This window comes from Gobio gobio (genome assembly GCF_949357685.1).
Source record: "Gobio gobio genome assembly, chromosome: 11".
In the NCBI taxonomy this organism is placed as follows: Eukaryota; Metazoa; Chordata; class Actinopteri; order Cypriniformes; family Gobionidae; genus Gobio; species Gobio gobio.
The window spans coordinates 7,408,794-7,431,543 of NC_137104.1; the positions used below are offsets into that span (position 1 = coordinate 7,408,794).

Below are 22,750 nucleotides of genomic sequence, written 5' to 3' on the forward strand. Positions count from 1 at the left end.
GTTAGAAAAGTGAAATCGTGGTTTACCACCACTTTAAAAAAAAAATCTGGCTGTGGCTGTCAACTTGCTGGAGGGAAAAGATTTAAAACAAACAAACAAGCATGCCAAGCCAAAAGTAACGCAAAAGTAGCACATTACTTTTCATAAAAAGTTACGAAATAACTTAATTAGTTACTTTTTAGGGAGTAACACAATATTTTAATGCATTGCTTTTAAATGTAGTCTAACTTTAGAGAGAGAGAGAGAGAGAGAGAGAGAGAGAGAGAGAGAGAGAGAGAGAGAGAGAGAGAGAGAGAGAGAGAGAGAGAGAGATAACATGATGTGTGAACGTGAGGTGATTAGTAAAATAAGTGCATACTCGGTGATGTGTGAGAAGAATCCGGTTCGCGTTTTGCTCTGTGCCCGAGGGCGGGTGAGTGTGTGAGAGAGTGCCAGTCCTGCCAAACCAGACACAAACGAGTGTGTGTTTAGAAACTATCGACAGCTAAACCTGACAAAGGAAAACCCACGACAATGAAATGCCCAGAGGACATTAGATGAGGTAAATATATTACATTTTGTTGTTTAAATCAACATTAGTTGCTTCTTCTCACTCTTTTTCACGTTTGAGTTGGGTGCAAGTGGGAGAGTTTGACAGGTGCGACTCCTCCATCTGTTTATTTATCCTCGATTGTTGAACATTTAACTAACAGTCTTTAGCGGCTTGATCTAGAGTGCATTATAATAGTTTATGCTTGTGTTATATATGGGAGTAGTCGATAAACACTTGGCCTCATTGCAGTGGTGATCAATTGGTTTACTTTTGACTTGTTTGTTTGTTTTGCGCGTGCGCGATTCATGTATTGCTTTGTATCAGATATTTATATTGGAAAGAGACCGTTTAATTTCCTTCAGCAGGATTTATTATCTCTTTAGTTGGCAGGATAGCTTGGGGCAAAGCAGGGAAATGCTGAATTATTTTTAGATCAGTTGCAGTCAAATTCAAATGGGAATGAATTAAATATATTACACATTTATGCATATAAACACTTGTTGCATGCATAGGAATTGAATATGTGCGCTTGTGAATTTAGTGGTTTGGAAAACAAATCTTTTTTTTTTTTTTTGGTTAACATAGGCCACCATTGATTGCTACGGAAAGATTTTAGGGAGTTATAGTATAATATTTTAAAGATGACGTTTTGGGTTGTTAAAGGTCCCATGGCATGGCATTTTTCTATTATTTTATAGTGTTTCCTGAGGTGTACTTATATTGTTAGTATGATTTTTACATCATAAAATTTCATAATTTAGAAATAAAAGGCATTTTGTCTATACTGCTGTTTGCCCTGTGGCTGACTGCCCTGTTTCAAGAGGCGTGTCTGCTGTGAGACTTCAGTAAAAACGCCCACTGTTGTGATTGGCTGACATCTTTGCATTTGAAATGAGCGGAGGGGGCGTGGTTTAACGAGGTCTACGACGCACGAGCTGCTGCCAGAGAGACGGATGGACCGGAGTTCACTTCACATCAGTTCTCTCAGCATGTCTCAGTTCTGGGTGAACTGTTGTAGTTACTAGAATATACTTCAGGTTATTAGTTTATTTCTAGTCGGAGGGGCTGTCACTCATGTCAGAAAGTTAGTAACTTTAGTAAATTATGGATCAGCGCTGACTCGAGACGCGAACCGTTTAGAACGATTCAGTCCGATTTGGTGAACTGGTTCGGTTCACTAAAAAGAACCGATTCAAAAGAATGATTAATTCGCGAACCGGACATCACGGAGACGGAGCGATTGCTAACAAAGTTATTTATAGTAACTACTGAGTTATGAGAGCGCTGTCTGTCAGCGCAAGTTTATTGTGTTTGTATCTGAGAGTTCTGAATAAACACGAGTCCCAGTCACGCCGAGTCCGTCTTCATCATTATTCTACCAACTTTGTAACACATGCAAAGTACCATTACAGCGAGATGAACGAGTTAGTAAGTTTGATTAAAGCATTATTTCTAGATATGTTCCAATCATATGAAAAGCGTCAGTGACGCGCATTGAGTAACTTACACAGCGCAAACAAAGACACAACAGCAGTAATCGAATGTAATCCAGTTTATTGTGGGGCTAGGCTGGCTAGCCCGAATATGCTCACGCTTACCCCCCTTCTGCTTAATCTCACGCCGCGTTTGGTGCCTCCGCTGTGGGCCAGATGCAGTACTGGGGGTCGGGGATGTTGAAGGCCGAGCTTCGGCGTGCGTGAGGTTTATCTCTAAAGATGTGGCTCTGCCGATGTTAAGCAGAAACTCCCGACTGTATGCACATTTAAGAACAGATAGACGCGACGAGGACGTACAAAAACACTGACTCACAAGATAAAAAACACGAAAACACCGTTCTGTCGGGAGAGAAGCCGCAGTGTGTGCACTAATAATAAATAATTAGCTACACATAAGAAATCACTGATCACAGATCAGAAGGAACTGAAAAACTTCTGTTTTCATTTGTACATCCAAACACTGAGAAACTGCCAGCATTCACTCGTTCACAACCCATGATCTCTCGAGCGTTTGCAAGGGCGTGCCAGATTCTCTGGGCGGAGGAAAGGGAGGAAACCGTTCCTGCTTGGACGTCAAACCAGGAGACTTCAGGATTGGCTCGTCTGGCCTGTCATTTTCTCAAAGGCAGAGAGAGACAGCCAGAACTCGGGTTTACACCGAGCAACATTTCTATCCACTTGGGGACAATATTCAGGCTAGGGGAACTCATATTAATGTTGAAATACCTCATAAAATGAAAATTTCATGCCATGGGACCTTTAAGAAACATTGTATATTGGGTAAAAACAAACAAACAATCAATTTATGAAATAAAGTAAAACAAAAAAAGCATTGAAAGGTTATTAATGTAACTGTGTACACATTAAAGACAAAACAAAAAAGAAGTATCAAAGAGTATTAGTGGGATATTCACATGCCTATGTTTTTTTCTTTCTTTCTTGTTTTATGAACATTTAAGTCCCTTTATTGCATCTGGTGGACATGAGTAAGCTCTAGGACCATTTTTGGGATTTCCATCTGGATTTGGCTTACCAAATTGAAAGGCTTCCCATACCCACATACAGTGGTCTCTAAATACACAATTTTGATGTCATTTTAATGGAAACCCTTTGAAGTTTCATAAACCACTGCTAAAAGTGATAAACATGTAAGTATATGTTGTCTTAGCTGTAGTAACCCACCCAAAAAAAGAGACGCTTTTTGATTTTTTGGTTATAAATTCAGTTTTGAAAGTGTGTAACTCAGGCCCTGTGTGCTCTAGCACCCTGCAGACAGTTTGGGCTGTTTCCACTAGATTCCAGAAAATAGTGGGAAAAGGAATTTTGTCTGTGTCATGTTGTATGTAAGATTTATTCAAATGGATCTGAAGGGAGGACACCCCCCCCCCCCCCCGTACCCATATACAGTGGTATAAATGCAATATCCCAGTGTCATTTAATTCTTTTTCCAGTGTTTTCTGACATATGCTAGCCCAGAAATCTAGACGCACCCTAGCGTCTAATCTAATTTGCAGCCAGCGTCGTCTAGCAACTCTCCGTTGGCTTGCTAGCTGGAAAAACCAAACTCTGGTCAGACCAATCACATCGAGTCGGTGGGCGGGCTTAACATAATGACGGCAGAGTTGCTGCGGTTCCGCGTGATACTTGTAAACAAAGAAGCTGGCGAACAGCAGTCTTTCAAAAGTTTAATCTATCAACTAGCTCCGCTTCACCTTCTGCGCTGCTCTGGTTGGTTGTAGCGCTATCCTATTGCGTGCAGAGGGAATTTGAAAGACAACCGTTTATCCCGCCCCTCGGGTTGAGCCCTGCCAATGGTGAGTTCCCAGACCCAACATCTTGATGTGCGTCTGGCTTGTTAGGCCCAAATTACATAAAAAAGGTCATATTCCTCCATTTAGATTCATTTGAATAAATCTTGCATGCATGATCCAGACAAAAATCTTTTTTCCAGTATTTTCTGGAATCTAGTGGAAACAGCCCAAACTGTCTGCAGGGTGCTAGAGCACACAGGGCCTGAGTTACACACTTTCAAAAATGAATTTATAACTACAAAAAATCTATATTTCAGCTCAGACAACATACACTCTAAAAAAAAAAGGTTCTATATGGCACCAAAAATGGTTCTTGGCTCGTAATCATAGGGGAACCTTTTTTAGTGCTATATAGCACCAATTTTGGTGCTTCAGTGGTTCTTCAGAGGTTCTTCACCGGTTCTTTGACTAAGGTGCTATATAGCACCAAGAACCATTTTTGGTGCCATATAGAACCTTTTTTTTTAGAGTGTATACTTACATGTTTATCACTTTTAGCAGTGTTTTATGTAACTTCAATGGGTTTCCTGTAAAACGACACCAACATTTTGTATTTAGAGACCACTGTATGTGGGTATGGGAAGCTTAGTGTAAATAAGTTACGGACCCACTTTATATTAGGTGGCGTTAACTACTATGTACTAACATTTTAATTAATCATTTGATACATTGCACTTATTGTGTACATACATGTTTTTGCATTGTACTTACATTTAAAAAAATACCTGCATGTAATTACATCTGTAATTAATTTCTGTAGTTACATTTGTAATTACACTGTTGACACTTCCCTTACACCTAACCCTACCCTTAAACTTACCCATCCCACCACACCTGTCCCTAACTTTACCCGTATCCGTCCTCAATATCAGCAAAGGTGTTTTGCAATACAATATGAACACAGTAAGTACATTGTACTTATTTTTTGATGTAAGTACATAGTAGTTAAGGCCACCTAATATAAAGTGGGGCCTAAGTTACTTTGTGTAAAACAAATGCCAAAGTGATGCATATCTCTAGAAAGTAGAGACTTCAAATCCACATATGAGGTCAGAGCTCCTCCAGAGACATTTAAAATCGTAATTATTTAAATGATGTCATTCCGGACCCTGTACAGAGTCTGCAGAGTTTAAGTGGTTAAAATGAACTTCATAGTGTCTTGCAATTGAAAAAAAAAAAGATTTTTCTGATTTTTCTATGTTGTTGTTTTTTAATTGTTTATTTGTTTTCTCTCATTTGTGCATTCATGATTACCACAACTTGTTCAGTTCCCACATTCCCATCTGCAACTCTCAGGTGTGATTTCTCATAAATCTCATCTAAATCATCTTAATAACACAGGTGTGAGCACTGTGAAGTGTGCCTGTAATGGAAGGGGAACCCATATTAGATCACCTGACTGAAGTGGAACAAACTGTAATCCTCAATGTTCTGCTGAGAGATGCTGAACTACGCAGCAAAGAGGAAGGGAGAGTACGGTCAGTCTGTGTACAATACTGCACTAATGTGGCGCATGTAAGTCATATGAGCAATAAAAGATATTTGTGTTTTCAGTCAGCTTCAGCAGACGGTGTCAGACCCTGTCCGCCTGCGCTCTCTCTCGGGTGCGTGGTTTAATGAAGAGCGCGCTAAGAGATATCAGAAGGGAGGAGCTGATGTTGTGCATTCCTCCATACGCCGCAAGCGACGTGAAAAAGGTCACAAGATTTCCCACCCTCCCTGTAGAGTAGAGTTTGTGTGCACTGCATATACGTGTGTTGACAATATTCTGTGTTTGTTTTATGTAGATATACCTTTGACGGCAATATTTGCTGAAGAAAAAGGTAATAACTCGTCTCAGTTACACGAGCAGCGAGAGGAAGAAAGCACAGAGAGAGAATTGCGGGAAAATATAAGTGTAAGAGAGGATGACAAGGGTCAGGAGGAGAAGGGCAATGAAAAAGATGGAGAAAGGTTGGTGAATCTTTTGGTGTCATCTCAGTCTGTATATTAAGGATGCCATATTATGTCTTGATTTTGTTTTTGGGTCTACTTGAATAGGTTTTCATGCTTTGAAACTCCATTGTTGCGGCTCCTCTCTTCCCAGTCTGTCAGTAACGCTCTGTTTAGTTCCTGTCTCTATGAAGCCCCGCCTTCTGAAAAGCACAATGTGCTCTGATTGGTCGGCTGGACCAGTGTGTTGTGATTGATCAACCGCTTTGAGTGTGATTAGGAAATATAGGTTCATTATATAATCGTGCAATCAAAATCATGGACAAAAAACCAATTCGATATCATCACTGTGCTATTCTTAAGAAATCTAATTTAATGAGTTTTGATAGATTTATTAATTTTAGTTTTTTTAAATTATTGTATAAATGTATTAATCATTTAACGCCTGAACCGTTGAGTACATTTGTGGAGAGACTGAACAGCAGTAGAGTTACGAGAAGTAATACATACCATGATTGTAAAATTCCATACTGCAGGACTAGTTTTGGTCAGACAGCTTTTTCTCTTAGAAGCTCTAAGCTCTGGAATTTATTGCCACCTGATATTAAAACTATTCCTGACTTTAAAATGTTTTCTTCCAGACTTAAGACTTGGTTCGAGATAAATCAGAATTGTACTCACTTATAATATTGTGAAGGTATTGTGTATGTTTGGAAGTTATAGAGTATTATTGTTTGAGTTTTATTAATGTATGAATCGGTTTTTAGATACTTTTTTGTATTTATTGTTTTTGATTGATAAAGGCCCTTCTAGTGACAAGTGTTGCAAATTAGCCTTTGGCTATATACACTGTGATACAGACATCAGATTGTTTAGTCAAAATTATCTATGTTGGTGGTAGCTGTCCCTATCAAATAAATTATTAAATAAAATAAAATAACCATAACTCCGAGTTTCAAAACACTACTAACTAACTCAACCAGGCCCCGCCCCCTTTATTCAGTGTATGCCTTGGGCGGGAATTATTTAAATGTGGAATATTGTGACGTGTTCGTTCCTGGAAGAAAACTCAAGACTACAATGGAGGCGTTTCAGGTTTCAGATACGTTTCAGAGTTCAGAAACACTGTTTCAAAACAGTTTTACAGTAATAAACAGGAAAATAACTATCAATGATGCAAACTTCATCAAATATAAGACAAATTCTACTGTAAAGCAGCTTTAAAAAAAGACAGTGTCATTATTCAGCTCAAGTTCTGTGTTGATTCAGTTCAATAACTGTAAAGTTAATCATTTATGCAATGAGTTCAATTCAGCTATAAACAGCTACAGAAGACAATAGTGGTGATATTAAGCTCAATTCAGTTCAATAATGAAAACATAGTCGAATCAGCTATAAAGCAGCTCTGCAGAAAACATCGGTGTTGTTATTGCTCAGGATGGGTTTTGTTCTTATTCAATATTGTAAGTGCAGTCAAATTGATATTACTTAATATGAACCCTCTGGCCCTCTTCGTTTAGGGGTCACACTTGGCTCATTCTCGGCCAAAAGTGACCAAAGCCTTGAAATGTACCTTTTTGTTTTTTTCAGGAAAATCATTGTAATATATTTTTGTTCAATAATATTTTTTGTAGGGCTGTCAAATGATTCATCGTGATTAATTGCATCCGAAATAAAAAGTTTGTATACATAATATATGTGTGTGTAGTGTACTGTGTATAATTATTGTTTTTTTTTAATACACACACATACATGTATATATTTAAGAAATATTTGCATGTATATACTGTATATATATTTATGTAATTTATATAATATATAAATATTTAAAAAAATTCTTTAAATATACATGAATGTGTGTTTATTTATATATACATAATAATTATAAACAGTACACACACATATTATGTAAACACAAACTTTTATTGTGGATGCGATTAATCACTATTAACCGTTTGACAGCAATTATATTTAGATTTTTTTCGAATTTTGAGGGGATTTTATTATATTATGCAAAAAATGTATGAGCTATTTTCTCCAATAGAATGAATATATTTTTTACTTTTTAAAATAATTTTTCAATAAATACAATGTTTCACATTAAAACAGTGAAGGCCTTTACAATCCATTTTTTTAAACGAGAATAGGCCACCTGGAGGCATTAAAAAACACATGTTGTGAAACCATCTCTAGCTCCCTATTTAAATATATAGGGAGGCTTATGGATTCCCATTGTTTTTTAGACATAATTTCTTAATTTTATCAGGTTTTGCATTATGATTACCATCAAACATTACAATTTTGTTAGTAAGGCCACAGGTGGAAAGCGTTTTTGTTGCTCTGTATTTGATCATTAAAAAATCTAACAAAATAAGGAATGTTTAGTGTTAATTTAAAACATACAAACATTTTGTAATTAATTGGTATTTTATTCAGTTTAATTCAATAAATGGTAATAAAACTTCAGAAGGGAACAGCAAATATGATCGAACAGCAAACACATAAACTGACAACAGCGAACACAATCATTATCAAACAGTAGATTGACAAAATAGGAATATAAAGCGTCTTTTGTATTTTTTTTTCTTCCATTATTGATTTTATTTCACATATTCACAAAACTTGCTCTGTTGCAGTCTTAAGTGTTCATTTCTGTGTGTGTGTGTGTGTGTGTGTGTGTGTGTCTATTTTGCTCTTGATATTTTAGAGTTTCACCCCTTCATTGCTGTGCACTTTTTTCTACACACATTGGCTGATTTGTAGTTTTTTAGTACCAAATGATTCTGAGTTTTCTTATTTATTTATTTTTTATTTCCCATTCATTTTCTATGTTGGTCTTTTTTGACCGTGAAGGAGCCACGTGTGACTTTTTTTGACCCTTTAACATATCCGAATCATGTCCATGATTTTTGTGTCTGTTCACATAGCTAAGGCGACAAAAGTCACCCAGTGTCATCCCATTCCAATGAAGCAAAACGTAAAATCTTTCGGTCATTTCTGCCCATAGAGGCCCAGAGGGTTAAATGTGTTTTAACCCTAAAGCCATCTTTTGGACAAATGAGGGCAAAATCGTTTCTTTTTTCTTTTTTTAAAATACTTTCTTTCATCTAAGCGGTACAAGACTTGGCTACTTTTCCTAAGTTTGCCACCTGAACACACACAGAAAAAAATTGACTCGATTCTACAATGTTAAGTGCTTGAAAAAAAGTCCTTAATCCCGCCTTTGTGGACAAAAATGGGCACCCATAGGAATGAATGGAAAAAACTGTAATTCTGAGCATATCTTTTTTTATTTGTCCAATAAAACACAATGCAGATCATACATAGGCTACACACAAATGAAGGAGTGAGCCTATACAACATTCTCAATGTGACACACACACACACACACACACACACACACACACACACACACACACACACACACACACACACACACACACACACACACACACACACACACACACACACACACACACACACACACACACACACACACACACACACACAAAACCATTGCATTGAAAGCATAGAGCCTATAACAGAGTGAGTTTTATTTTTTTATTTTTGTCAAATACACATTCACAAACAAAGGAATTAAATGAGCCAATAACTGGGCAATTAAAAAATAAAAACATAAAAAAAATTGTTATAACATTGGTTTCCAGTTCTCAGCCCATATGCAGCCATTGAGTTCTATTGCCATCTAGTGGCTATTGATATTTTAGCTTTAAAAAAAAAAAATGAATACCATCATAGGTCACCAGATGTCACCACATTTGTAGGCTCTCTGGACTTGCTTTTTACTGAAGTTAAAGAAATATTAAATATAACATAAAAATAAGCATATTTTCCATAAAAAATATGGTACTTTAAGAGGTAAATAAATTCATTAATACCCCAAAAATCACAAAAAAGGCATAAATTGATAGAATTAATTTAATCAAAGATGGTGATATAACATTTATTTAAAAAAAAAGTGTCCAAATGTGTCCACGAGGGTGGGATTAAGGGCTGTTATGCGAGGGTGGCTTGAGGGTTAAACCCGAACTAAGCAAGCCAAAGGTGACAGATGTAAGAGGGTGGACTAATATTCAATTACTAGTTTAAATATGATCCTTTGTCTTATATTGTGGTACATCCTTTTCAGTGTCATTCCTAAGGTAACTTCTGAACCACAATCCAGGACAAGACACATCACAAAGGTCAGTTTACATGTAAGATTAAATCATCTATGAGTGTGAAATATGTGCGACTGCATGTCAGAGATTTCACCTAATGTTCTTGCTTCGAACAGAAGATTGCAGCAGTAGGAAATGGTCCTGAAGGTAAAATACACTGCACTGACAGTCAAATCATGATGCATTTATAACTGCATTAAAGCTCCACTCTGCTCACCTTCTCTTTTCCCTCGTGACTCAGGAAGTTTTGGAGAGTCAGCAGACAAAGAAATGAAAGTTTTGCCAAGTGCATCACCATCTCTGCAGGTATGTTCAGCAAGGCCTGTTGTACACATACACACATCTGTGTGAACCTGTTGTATATGTGTATCTGTGTGTGTGTTTCTGTAGATGGACTCAGAGGGGGACATTGACTCTGGCAGCACTGAACTTGACTATACTAGGTTTGGCTCAGTTTGCAGCTTGACCTCCCATCATATGGTAAGACACACACTCTCAAGCACAGCACATGATCCAACAGAAGCGTCGAAGGTGTAAACTGCAGTTTCTGTGTGAGTAGATGAATGGCAGTTTGATGAGCCTGTACAGTGTGGGCGATTTCGGGGATGTTGTAGTGTCAGGGCGCATCCAGTTCTTGTTGCAGTATGATGTCAAGAAGGAGGAGCTTCACGTGGGCATAATACGCTGCCAAGATCTTGCGTCGGCCCGCAAAAATCGATCAGACCCGTAAGTATACAATGCCCATGATCATTTTCATTCAGTCATTACTAGTAACTATTTATGAAATGGGAAAGTAGTCAAGCTATATGTCTCCCTGATACAAGTTTCCAAGGTTGATCAAAAATGCAGTAATATTGTGAAATATTATTACAATTTTAAAAGGCTGTTTTCTATTTGAATATATTGTAAAATACAATTTATTACTGTGATCTAAGCTGAATTTTCAGCATCATTCCTCCAGTCTTCAGTGTCACATGATCCTTCAGAAATCATTCTAATATGTTGATTTGCTGCTCAAGAAGCATTTATTATTATTATTAATGATGAAAACAGTTGTGCTGCTTCATATTTTTGTTGAAACTGTTATACATTATTTTAGGAGTCTTTGATGAATTGAAAGTTCAAAATAACAGCATTTATTTGAAACATTATGAATGTCTTCATTGTCACGTTTGATCAATTTAATGCATCTTTTCTATGCATTAAAGCCTTTATATATAATGCATTATAAAAGTATTACTAATGCATTAATTATACCTTTTAATGCACCTTATTATGCATGTAAGATCTCATGAGTAATTGTAACCATTTATAATACATTATAATATAAACCTTTAGAAAGTGCAATGCATTAAAACGCATGACAAACAACCAATTTGAGATGTAACAATGAATCTGCAAATATTATAATGCATTTTAACTTTGGTTGCAATTATTTATGAACAGATATAATGCATTATAACTTCCATTATGAATAATGCATTATACATGAAGGCTTAAGGTTTAAGGAACACTTTTTTTTTTTAAATAGGCTAATTTCCCAACTCCCCTAGAGTTAAACAGTTGAGTTTTACCGTTTTGAATCCATTCAGCCGATCTTCAGGTCTGGCGGTAGCACTTTTAGCATAGCTTAGCATAGATCATTGAATCTGATTAGACCGTTAGCATCTCGCTCAAAAATGACCAAAAAGTTTCAATGTTTTTCCTATTTAAAACTTGACTCTTCTGTAGTTACATCGTGTACTAAGACCGACGGAAAATGAAAAGTTGTGATTTTATAGTCCGATATGGTTAGGAACTATACTCACATTCCTAATCAAGGAACTTTGCTTCCGTACCATGAGTGTAGCGGTGCAATGATATTACACAGCGCCTGAAAATAGTCCCCAGCACACTCTCTGTGCAAGCGGGTTGTCACGTTGGTTTTGTTGACGCAAGTTAGTCTATTTTCCGGTGCTGTGTAATATCATTGCTCCGCTGCACTCATGGTACGGCACAAAGTTCCTTGATTATTACACAGGAATGAGAGAATAGAGAGTATAGATCCTAGCCATATAAGCCATAGATTTTCATTTTCCGTCGGTCTTAGTACACGATGTAACTACAGAAGAGTCAAGTTTCAAATAGGACAAATATTGAAACTCTTTGGTCATTTTTGAGCGAGATGCTAACGGTCTAATCAGATTCAATGATCTATGCTAAGCTATGCTAAAAGTGCTACCGCCAGACCCGGAGATCGGCTGAATGGATTCGAAAACGGTTAAACTCAACTGTTTAACTCTAGGGGAGTTGGAAAATAAGCCTATTTCAAAAATAGTGTTCCTTTAACCATATTAAAAAAACAACAACTTTTGAGCGGTAGTGTATATAATTGATGGTCTCTATTTTTTCCTCACACACAGTTATGTTAAAGTTTACCTTCTCCCCGACAACACATCCCGCAGTAAGAAAAAAACTGCAGTCAAGAAGAAAACATTAAATCCAGTCTATGATGAAACCATGAAAGTCAGTTCTCTTTCATTGATTATTATTTTACAAATGACTTATTCTTACAAACGCATTACTGAAATTACAGTACTATTTATTTCTCCACTCTTGTTTCAGTACAAAGTGCGTACACTGGACCTCCAGGCTCGTGTGTTGAGTGTGTCAGTCTGGCACTTGGAGAGATTGAGGAGAAACCTCTTCCTGGGGGAGGTGGAAGTGAGGCTGGGTCAGTGGGACTGGAGCCAGAGCCAACCAACCTGGCACAACCTCCAGCCAAGAGTGAGTCCAAGTCAGAGATGGGCTGCGTCCGAAATCTCATAATCTCCTGACTAAGGGCTTATTAGTGGTGCTTGCCATAGTTCTCTTGCATATTCTTCTTCCACACACAACTTTGGCACGTAGCTCCTCCCGCACCATTTGTAAACCCATGAATGAGGTGTCAAATCGACCGGCTTATTGAGGAGAGGTGTGCTATATCTTTTCTAAGCGATCGCACCTATGATGTTTGCGAAAAAGCGGACCAAAGAAACCCATTGACTTACATTGGCGAAATGTTCAGAATTTTGAATTTTCCACTGTTATTTTCTCATTCACACACACACACACACACACACACACACACACACACACACACACACACACACACACACACACACACACACACACACACACACACACACACACACACACACACACACACACACACACACACACACACACACACACACACACACACACACACACACACACACAGTCCCTAGAACCCTCTCTCTCTCTCACTCATTTGACTCATCTTATCAAGCAGCCAATAGACTTGGTCGGCATTATTGGGAACGCCCACAAAAACGTCATATGCACTTATGCCGCGGGGGAAAACAAGCCATTAGAATGAATGCACGTAGACCTTGTTAGACGCTTTATCTTTACCCTTTGTAATTATTACAATTTATTTTTGCTTGGTGCAGTCCCGAAAAGTTGGCATGTGGTGTTCTGCACCTCTAGTAAGTTAAAAAACCCTGATCTGAAGTTTTATACTCCCAAATAAACAGACAGAGCCGTTCGTCAATTCCGAAAGCCTGTGCAATACGTCATTACAATTAAACATTTGCACTACATGATGCTATTATTGTAAAGATGAAAAAAAAGAGATTTCATTAATTGCAATGGCAAAAGTTTGTTGAACAAAACGCCAATAAAGTCATACTTGTCACGGGACTCGAACTGCGTCAGTCAATTTATCGTTAAAGGAACACGCCACTTTTTTTGAAAATAGGCTCATTTAAAAAAAATAGGCCCAACTCTCCTTGAGTTAAAAAGTTTAATTTTACTGTTTACGAATCCATTCAGCCGATCTCCGGGTCTGGCGGTAGCACTTTTAGCATAGCTTAGCATAGATCATTGAATCTGATTAGACCGTTAGCATCTCTAAAAAAATGACCAAAGACTTTCAATATTTTTCCTATTTAAAACTCGACTCTTCTGTAGTTACATCGTGTACTGAGACCGAAGGAAAATGATAAGTTGTGATTTTCTAGGCTGATATGGCTAGGAACTATACTCTCATTCCTGCGTAATAATCAAGGAACTTTGAGCCGTACCATGAGTGCAGCGGCGCAATGATATTACACAGCGCCTGAAAATAGTCTAACTTCCGTCAACATAACCAACATTGACAACCTGCTTACACAGAGAGCATGCTGGGGACTATTTTCAGGCTATTTTAAATAGGAAAAATATGGAAACTCTTTGGTCATTTTTGAGCGAGATGCTAACGGTCTAATCAGATTCAATGATCTATGCTAAGCTATGCTAAAAGTGCTACCGCCAGACTCGGAGATCGGCTGAACGGATTCAAAAACGGTCAAACTCAACTGTTTAACTTTAGGGGAGTTGGAAAATGAGCCTAATTTCAAAAATAGTGGAGTGTTACTTTAAAGCAGTTTGTCACGATGAGCGATCACATAGCCACATAATGTGTGAGGTTATTAATATACAAAACATTCAAAAGTCTTCTTTATTTTATGATGGGAAGGGCTGGGCTGCTTGTGTTTCAAGCTGATAGTCACATTATATGTACTTGTACATTTTCTCGTCAAAATGCATGCTGCTCCCACAAATATTGCACAACATAATAGCTAGGCTACTTCATAAATCTCCCAGTCTTTTGATGAAGACGGTTGCTTTAAAAAAAGTAAATTAAAAACTTCGCTATTGTCAGTAATTTTAATAATATTGTGACTGACATGTCAACTCCAAATATCAATTTCATAGCACAAGACACATTTTATGATCATTTTAAAATATTAAATGTATCTAATACATACTTTTAATGCATTAAATCCAGGAACACTGAATTAACATCTGCATCGAAAGACACCTGCAGAGAAAAGGACACTTCTGGCCATTGATTCCATTGGGTCGTTTATCAGTCACAGATACTGTACGGACAAGCTGACCCAATACGGCTCAGTTGTTCTATATATCTTGCTCTGTCGAGCAGCAAAGGGGATTCTACACAGGCTATACTGGGTTAACCCCATGCATTTCTATTGTGGGGGAATGGACTGTTCCACACCCCCAGCTATGACACAACGCCGACCAAGTCTATAAGTAATAATGACCTAAAATCTTCATAGCCACACCCTACCAACCAGTTACCAACCAGTTCCCTAGCAACCACTCCATTGACTTCTATTGAAAATAGATGAAAGAGATAAATGAATAAGAACATCATAGAGACACGTGGGTTTGGCTCTTTTAAATTGGGCAGACATGCAGTCTATTAGTTAACCCTGCTAACTGTCTGGCCATGCCCTAGCAACCATTTAGAGCACCCCTAGCAACCGTTTAACTTCATGAATAAGCCATATTTCAGCACCAGAACATTGTAGAAACATGGAGTTGTGCTTTTTTGACTCAGAATGTCAAATAGTCTTTAAATATCATCACATAAACTGTATAATCACATCCTAGTAACAATTTAGAGTACCCTAGCAACCATACAAACACATGAATAAGCCATTTCTCAGCACCAGAACATTGTACAGAAATGGGGGTGGGCTCTTTTGTTTCAGGTCTGTAAATAATACCATGGTAACCGTGTAGCCACACCCTAGCAACCGAGTGTCGAGTTTTGCCACTGCTCACATTTTCTTCAGGAAATGTACATTCTAGTTTTGAATAACGACCACTAAAAAAGTACGTTCTTTCCAACCGGACGTACTACATTCGCCATGTTGTCATTGTCATGTGACCTACCAGTGTCTGTTGCGTCGCTTCACTGCCATTCATAAATCCTCTCCCGTGGCCTCATGGGATAGTGAAGTGTCCATCGTTGCACACTTCAGAATCTCTCCAGAAGTAGTAGAGTAGTAGTAAGTCATCCGGGGTCTTTTTGCCTACTCTTATGAGTACTGTGAATTCAGAATACTGTTGTCACATACTGTTTTTATGCGATTTCGGATGTAGCCATTGTCTGATGTTGATGTGTTGTGAAATAAACCTGTGATAGTCAGTCTCATCAGGAGACTCTTTCTCTTGATATAGGTTCAGTTAAGTCCAGATGCCATCATCAGCAGAGGAACCATTCTGTTCTCAACTAAGTTTGTACCTCCGGGTTCAGAGGGTGAGTCTGAGCAGATGCTTCATATTTAAAACCTTTATATCCACATTTATATTTAATTCATGTGGCCCTTTACCAGTTTTTTATGGGTGGGCCCACTATCCCTTCAGTAAAAGCCTATACTGTAGAGCAGTTATTCCCAAACTTTTTTGTCAGCCGAACCCCTTTGATATAAAATATTTTATGTTTTTATGTTAATATTTCAATAACTTAACAAGACGTTCGCATGTTAACCGTTCTCTGATATTAGATAATGGTCACATGTCATGCAGGTTAACAAATAAAATAAAGTTTTATTCTGTCATAAACTTATTTTGTGATTTTGTCATGATTTATATACTATTTTTTTATGATTATTGTTATTACTTTAACTCTAATTATACAAAATGAAGCCAGAAATATATTATTACTGTAATAATGCAATTTTATTTAAAAAAAAAAAGGAAGAAAAAAAAAGATTATTACTAAATAATTTTATTTTGCACTACAAGTTACAATATTAATATGTCTTACATTAAATTATTCAAACCCTCTTCTGGACTTCTGTCCAATTTTTTAAAAATAATTATCAAAACAAATTGCTGCCTTGATTTTTTTCAATTAATTGTGAAGCCCTATTTATGCTATTGTAATAATACAAGTGTACTTTAAAATACAAAAAATATATATATTTTATTTTACACTGCAAGTTACTTTACTAATATGTAATTATTCAAACCCTCAAGCTTTTATTTTGGCGTAAAATAGTTTTTGCTGTTTATTTGACAGGTTTATAACCTGTTACTTTTTGTTACAAATCTGATTAAATATTGAATACTAATTGAATTCAATTAATTGTGCAGCCCTATTTATTTTTTTTAAATGTTATGATTAAATTATTAGCTTTTCATCCACACACAAACCCTGCCGAAGAGGACCTTATTGGGCCCATCTCATTTGTGATTAATCCTGGGACAGTGTTGCCCCCCTGTGTTCTGTGCAGCCTGTTAGGTCTCTTTATGTCAATATCTTGTTTTGTGTTTTCTGTGGCTGTAGGAAATGGTAATCCACTGACTGGTGAGCTCCACATATGGTTGAAAGAGATTGTTGGTCTACTTCCGACAAAGCGTGGCGCACCCAATACATATGTGAAAAGGTGTGTATGCATGTTCATGACAGAGTGGTTTGTTTAATTTTTTTATTATGTCTGAGTGCATTAATATGGTGTATGTTTGTACAGTGTGGTATTACCAGATGAAAGCGGCGTCAGTGGCCAGCAGACTCGGCTGGTGCGAGGTTCTGTCAGCCCGGTGTTCAACCACACCATGGTTTATGACGGCTTTCAGTCCAGTGACCTCATTCAGGCATGTGCAGAAATAACGGTCTGGAATCCACATCCCTCCGGCTGTCTGGGTGGAGTCCGACTCAGCACAGGCTCAGGTAAAACAGATTTAAACATAAATGACAATAAAAAGATAAAGACCTATATCTTGATTTAGTTTTTGGGTCTCTACTAGAACAGGTTTTCATGGTTGAATGTTCAAAAAACACCTTATTATTCACATTTTTACATTGTTGCAGCTCCTCTCTTCCCAGTCTGTCAGTAACACCAGTGTTGCCAACTCTCGCAAGACAAGCAAGCAACCGCAGCTTCAAAAACAAGCCCAATATCATATTTTTTATCACCAATATTATTTATTATCAATACATTCTGCAACATATTAATGCAACATATTACTGAAATCACTCCAAAAACCATCAAATTGCAACGAAGCGGGAGGGCACACACACTATCCTCCGATCACCTGTGAGAAACCAGAATTGAAATGGAGATTGAAAAGAAGAAAAAGACAAGCTGTAATATAGCCACATATTTATAATAAAATAAATTTAAACCATATATATACTGTAAGTATTAGTATGCTTGTTTTTTTTTTTAATGTAGCCTACATTATAAAAATACATTACAAAAATATAAGAAAAATTTAATTAGGTCAATCTCCTCTCTGCACCGTCCATCATCTCCCATGTTTCCTCTCCATCTCGGTACATCTCTGTTGGTGGCATTGTTTGGGAAAATGTACATGTCTATTTACATCTATTAACTATCATTGCTTGCATTTACAACGAGGGGGCTAGACTGGTCCTACCAGACTCTCGTACATTTCATTTGTACAGAGAGTCGGGCCACTCTCCATTGACAAGCGTTTACTTCCTTGAAGACGGGAACTCTGTTGAAGTTTGAAACTATTGGATCGGCCCAGAGCCGCTCTGGATCTGCCATAACCAATCGCTAACGTTTGGTCGTGACGCATGTCATCTCAAACTAGCACACAACATCAACGTCATCGTTCTCAGCCACTCCCTCTGTTCGCTGATTGGACCGGTTAAAATTTGACCGGAGAAAACCAGAGAATATATCGCAATCCCAGACGGAGTACTGAAGGAAAATGAAAACTGAGCGGAAGTACGTAGGAGGGCGGAGCCAGGCTAGGAGGCGGCTACAGCACTTGTATTATTGCACGGATTGGCTATTAGCTGTGAGCAGACCGTGTCAATCAATGTATTGGAGAAAACAACGACCATAAATGTAAAGAAACCCTTTTTTTATTTGTATGTATTTTTGCCTTTTATTATTATAGGATAGTATAGAGTGGACATTAAGCGAGAAGGGAGAGAGAGAGGGGGGCGTGATCGGGAATGGTCTGAGAGTCGGTACTTGAATGGTTTCGGCGTGTTGCCCACGAGGCTATCGGCGCCAACAGGAACCATATTTTTTAAAATAAGCTAAAAAAACAACAACAAGCGACCTATGATTTTTATTTTTATTTTTTAAGTGACTTAACAAATAAAGAAGCCCAAAGCTGCATATTATAACCGGACTTGACAACTCTGAGTAACACTGTTCAGTTCCTGTCTCTCTGAAGCCCCTCCTTCTGAAAAGCGCAATGTGCTCTGATTGGTCGGCTGGACCAGTGTGTTGTGATTGGTCAGCCGCTTCGAGTGTGTTTGGGAAATGTCCCGCCCTTTAGCATAATTGCAAGTTTCAACCATAGACTGTATTAAACAATGGATGTAGTGTCCGTGACATCCATCGTAGTTTTCTGAAGAGCATTTTTGAAGCCCAAAGTGGGCGGATTGCCATCTTGGTAGCACATCACCACGCGTCACTCCCTGATTACCGAAATTGACCTATCGGTAAGCCCCTCCCCTCAAACGCAGATGAGCCAATAGCAGTTGAGTATCAGTTGCGCTGGGACCGGAACTCGGACATCTTTAGGTTTCAGCGCCATAGAGAAACATTGGAAGATCCGAAGCTCTCATCGGTTTGATGGTGTTTATGCTACAAAAATGCTAAAACGTCGTGCCTGAGGTACTGCAACACTGATTCCAGGGATTCTGAGAGGATTTTGTGTTTGTCATGCTCTCGTTAAGTTACGATTAAAGTCCCTGCTAACATACAAACTGTAATAACTAACTGTTCTCACGTCATGTAACACTGTAATATTAATTTGACAAAAACACAAAGGTCTACATTTCAGTGCCTCTCCATATTAAACTGCTTATATGTAAATAATTTGATTTTAAATATGTTTAAGGTCTACATTATCTGTCCTACTAAGGAGGACTCCTATTTTGATGGGTATTACAGTCTACGGGTAGTGAAAGGGAGAGCTCGCACGCAGTTTATCGGAGTTGTTTTGCAGATACAAAGTTTACCAGTTATTAACTGCACCCCGAAAAGTCTGTGTTTATGTTTGTTTACTGTTAGTTGTATGAGTGTTTTTATGTAATTTGCTGTGTATGTTAATGGTAATGCAACGGAGAGAGATAGTTTGTGAATGAGACGTTAATGCGCACTTCTTATGCTTTGTTTGTTCAGCTCTTGCAGTGTTATAAATGATAAACCATCAGTAAAGTTTGGCCATCATTCGGACGGGATATACGCTACATTCTGTGTGCAAAAACATCTTGGGATAATGTTTTCACACTGACAGCTGTTATTGTAAGATATAGCAACTCCGTTTGTTTGTCCGAGTTAGCAACAGTAACTAAGGGGGGCGGGGCTTACCAATAGGTCAATTGGGCAAAGAGGCGGGATGTGGCTGGACTACTAGTGGCTAGTAGTGACAGCAGCAGCAATCCACTTGCCACTCAAGTGGCCACACCCTTAATTATGCAGAACTTTTAAAGGGCATATTGCAGGTAAACATTTTTTCGAGATTAATATATAACCTTGTATGAAAATACCATATGAAAAGGTAATGCAGGATTTAAAATGTATTAAAAAGACATAAGAGCACTAATTTAGTAGATAAAGTGGCCGTTTCGTTGGCCTCTTGTAAAAAGCGCTTTTTTTCAACATCGCGTCATATTACGTCACGAGAGGGAGTCGTTCGCCCAACTCTGCGTTGGCTCAGTGCAGAACAGGTTGGTATTCAGTACGAGCCTGTGTATTTTCGGTAGTTTTTCTATTCCAATTTATCATTGTCATGGTAAATTATTGTGTCCAGCCTGTCAGGACATCGAGTCCACAGGTTTCCTAAAAAAAAGTTGGGAATTCAGTGTTGTAATCTGAGCACAGTGTTCATATCGTTAGCTAGCTTTATCTAGCTAACACTGGTCTCTCACCAGACACCTGCCATTCTCCACTGGTTCTCCTCACACAACAACTCAATGTGTCTCCTGTAATCGTTGTTCCGTCTAATCCTGGTCTGTCCCTAATTGTGTGTCATAATTGTATGGCTGTGGTCTGCCATATGAGTATTAATAAACATTTATAATGTCCTCAGCGTCCGAGCTGTCATTGCGATCCATTGTTTTCCTATCGCTGAAATTCACCGCACTCCCTCTCATTATGTCACGTCCGGTTTAGGCGTTTTTAGATGCGGAAGTAAAATGTTCTCACAAAAACGACTCCAAAAGCCTTAATAGCGTATTTATAAGTATATTTTATAGAAAATCTAGTTCCTACATTATTTTTCTATACATTGGCTCACTGGAGTCTCTAACCTGCAATATGCCCTTTAAGGCTTAAAATAATTGAAACGGATGAGTTATAAAAAAAAATCACCCCCCTCACGGTTGTCATGAAGGGCAAAATTAAAAAGTACACTTTTTGTACCAGGCTGTAAACTTTTCTGTTGTAAAGTTGGGCATTTTAACATGGGGGGGTCAATGTGATTGACTCTAGCGGCCAGTCGATGATTTGCAGTTTAAGTCACTTCCGTGTTGGATTCGAGAGAGAGACCGGAAGGTTGCCACTTGGTTTCAACACACTACTAACTAAATCAACCAAGCCCCGCCCCTTTATTTTTCGTATGCTTTGGGCGGGAATTATTTAAATGTGACATGTTCGTTCCCAGAAGGAAACTCAAGACTACAATGGAGGCGTTTTAGGGAGTTCAGTGACACTGATATAGAGAAGAACTCCCGCTGGAGGGACTTTAAAACTTTGCAAACATTTTTCATGCTCAACATTACACACTAAAGAAAGCGTAATAGGTCCTCTTTAAGACTGTGTGTTTATGTGTTGCAGGAGTGAGTTACGGTCAGTCAGTTTGCTGGATGGACTCTACTGAAGATGAGATCAGTGTGTGGTCAAGAGTGATTCAGAGCCCCAGCAGCTGGGTGGACACGAGTCTGCCGATCAGAACCAACCTACAGCTCTGCTCTGACTGAACTTTGTACCTTTTATGCATATTCATCATGTGACCTAGGTTGCGAAAAGACTGAAATACACTACACAGCTTTTGCACAGATTTTTTGACTTGATTTGCAATCTGGACGAGTTGACACTGCCAAAAGTCAGAGCCAGTCTGCAGATTTTAGGCAGTTGGAGTTGACAGATTTTAATCGCGTAGTGTACGATGGGCGCAAACTCGCAGATTTTTAGCTTCAGACTAGGATTTCATCCAGTTGGAGGATATCAAACATGTTTCATGTTTTAAACACGTCATTGTGCATGCCCTTATCTGGCTTATGTAAGCCATTCAAATACTGTAGCAATCTGTACAGGACAGAAATTAGATCACCCTCCTCTAGAATGGAATAGAAACAATCAAACGTATTTTGCATAGGTAGTGGATTTGTTACAAAACATTATCATGTTTGCAACATACAGTTGCAATACAAGTGTTTTTGCAAGATAAAGTGTTTTTGCAAGAGTTTGTCTTGCAGAACTGAGGGAGAAAAAAGAGAATTCATTGTCTTAACATAGTTCAGCTAACTTAAACTGCTTTCTTATGAGAATGGTGGTATTTTCGTCTTTTCTTTATTACATTTGGTCAAATGGAGAATCTAGATATTTCGCAAAATGTATAATTTTCGATAATTTGTAACTGGTCTGTTAATAAAAAGTTCTCATTGCTGGTCAAACCCCAAATGTAATGAAATTCTGATTAAAACAAAACTTTTTTTCTTTAATGAAATGTACATTGCATCATTTTTCACAAAATGACTATCAAATCAAGTTCTGATATTGTATTTACTTTTTTTTGTCAGATTATTTAATAATCTGTTAAAAACTGTGTATTTTTGCTTACATTAGGATGAATAAAAAAACGACATTCATTCTATAGTTGTTATCTATAGTTGTTATTATGTAAAATTGTATTAATTATATTTAGTTCTTTATTTAACTTAGTCTAGATTTTTTTGCATTGACAGTGGGAGTAGCTCGTCTCATGTTTCAATTTCTTCAAAGTTAT

General features: G+C 37.8%; 1 protein-coding gene across 1 annotated transcript; it reads left to right on the forward strand.

The window, feature by feature from the left end:
- The first annotated feature begins 298 nt into the window (after nt 1-298).
- sytl1 (synaptotagmin-like 1) lies at nt 299-22,617 on the forward strand. The gene is made up of 15 exons (XM_079829243.1): nt 299-541; nt 5,181-5,317; nt 5,394-5,536; nt 5,627-5,792; nt 9,922-9,976; nt 10,069-10,099; nt 10,194-10,258; nt 10,343-10,432; nt 10,512-10,678; nt 12,355-12,457; nt 12,557-12,718; nt 15,986-16,064; nt 17,097-17,196; nt 17,281-17,480; nt 21,580-22,617. Exons 2-15 carry the CDS (start codon nt 5,208-5,210, stop codon nt 21,720-21,722), a joined length of 1,614 nt encoding a protein of 537 aa, XP_079685369.1. The 5' UTR covers nt 299-541; nt 5,181-5,207; the 3' UTR covers nt 21,723-22,617.
- The last annotated feature ends 133 nt before the right edge of the window (nt 22,618-22,750 follow it).

Bases quoted from the DNA above. Each gene is read 5' to 3' on its own strand.
- sytl1 (XM_079829243.1), top strand. From the start codon at position 5,208: ATGGAAGGGGAACCCATATTAGATCACCTGACTGAAGTGGAACAAACT. The intron at 10,679-12,354 runs GTAAGTATACAA...CCTCACACACAG, and splicing joins CGCAAAAATCGATCAGACCC to TTATGTTAAAGTTTACCTTC. The intron at 12,719-15,985 runs GTGAGTCCAAGT...CTCTTGATATAG, and splicing joins GGCACAACCTCCAGCCAAGA to GTTCAGTTAAGTCCAGATGC.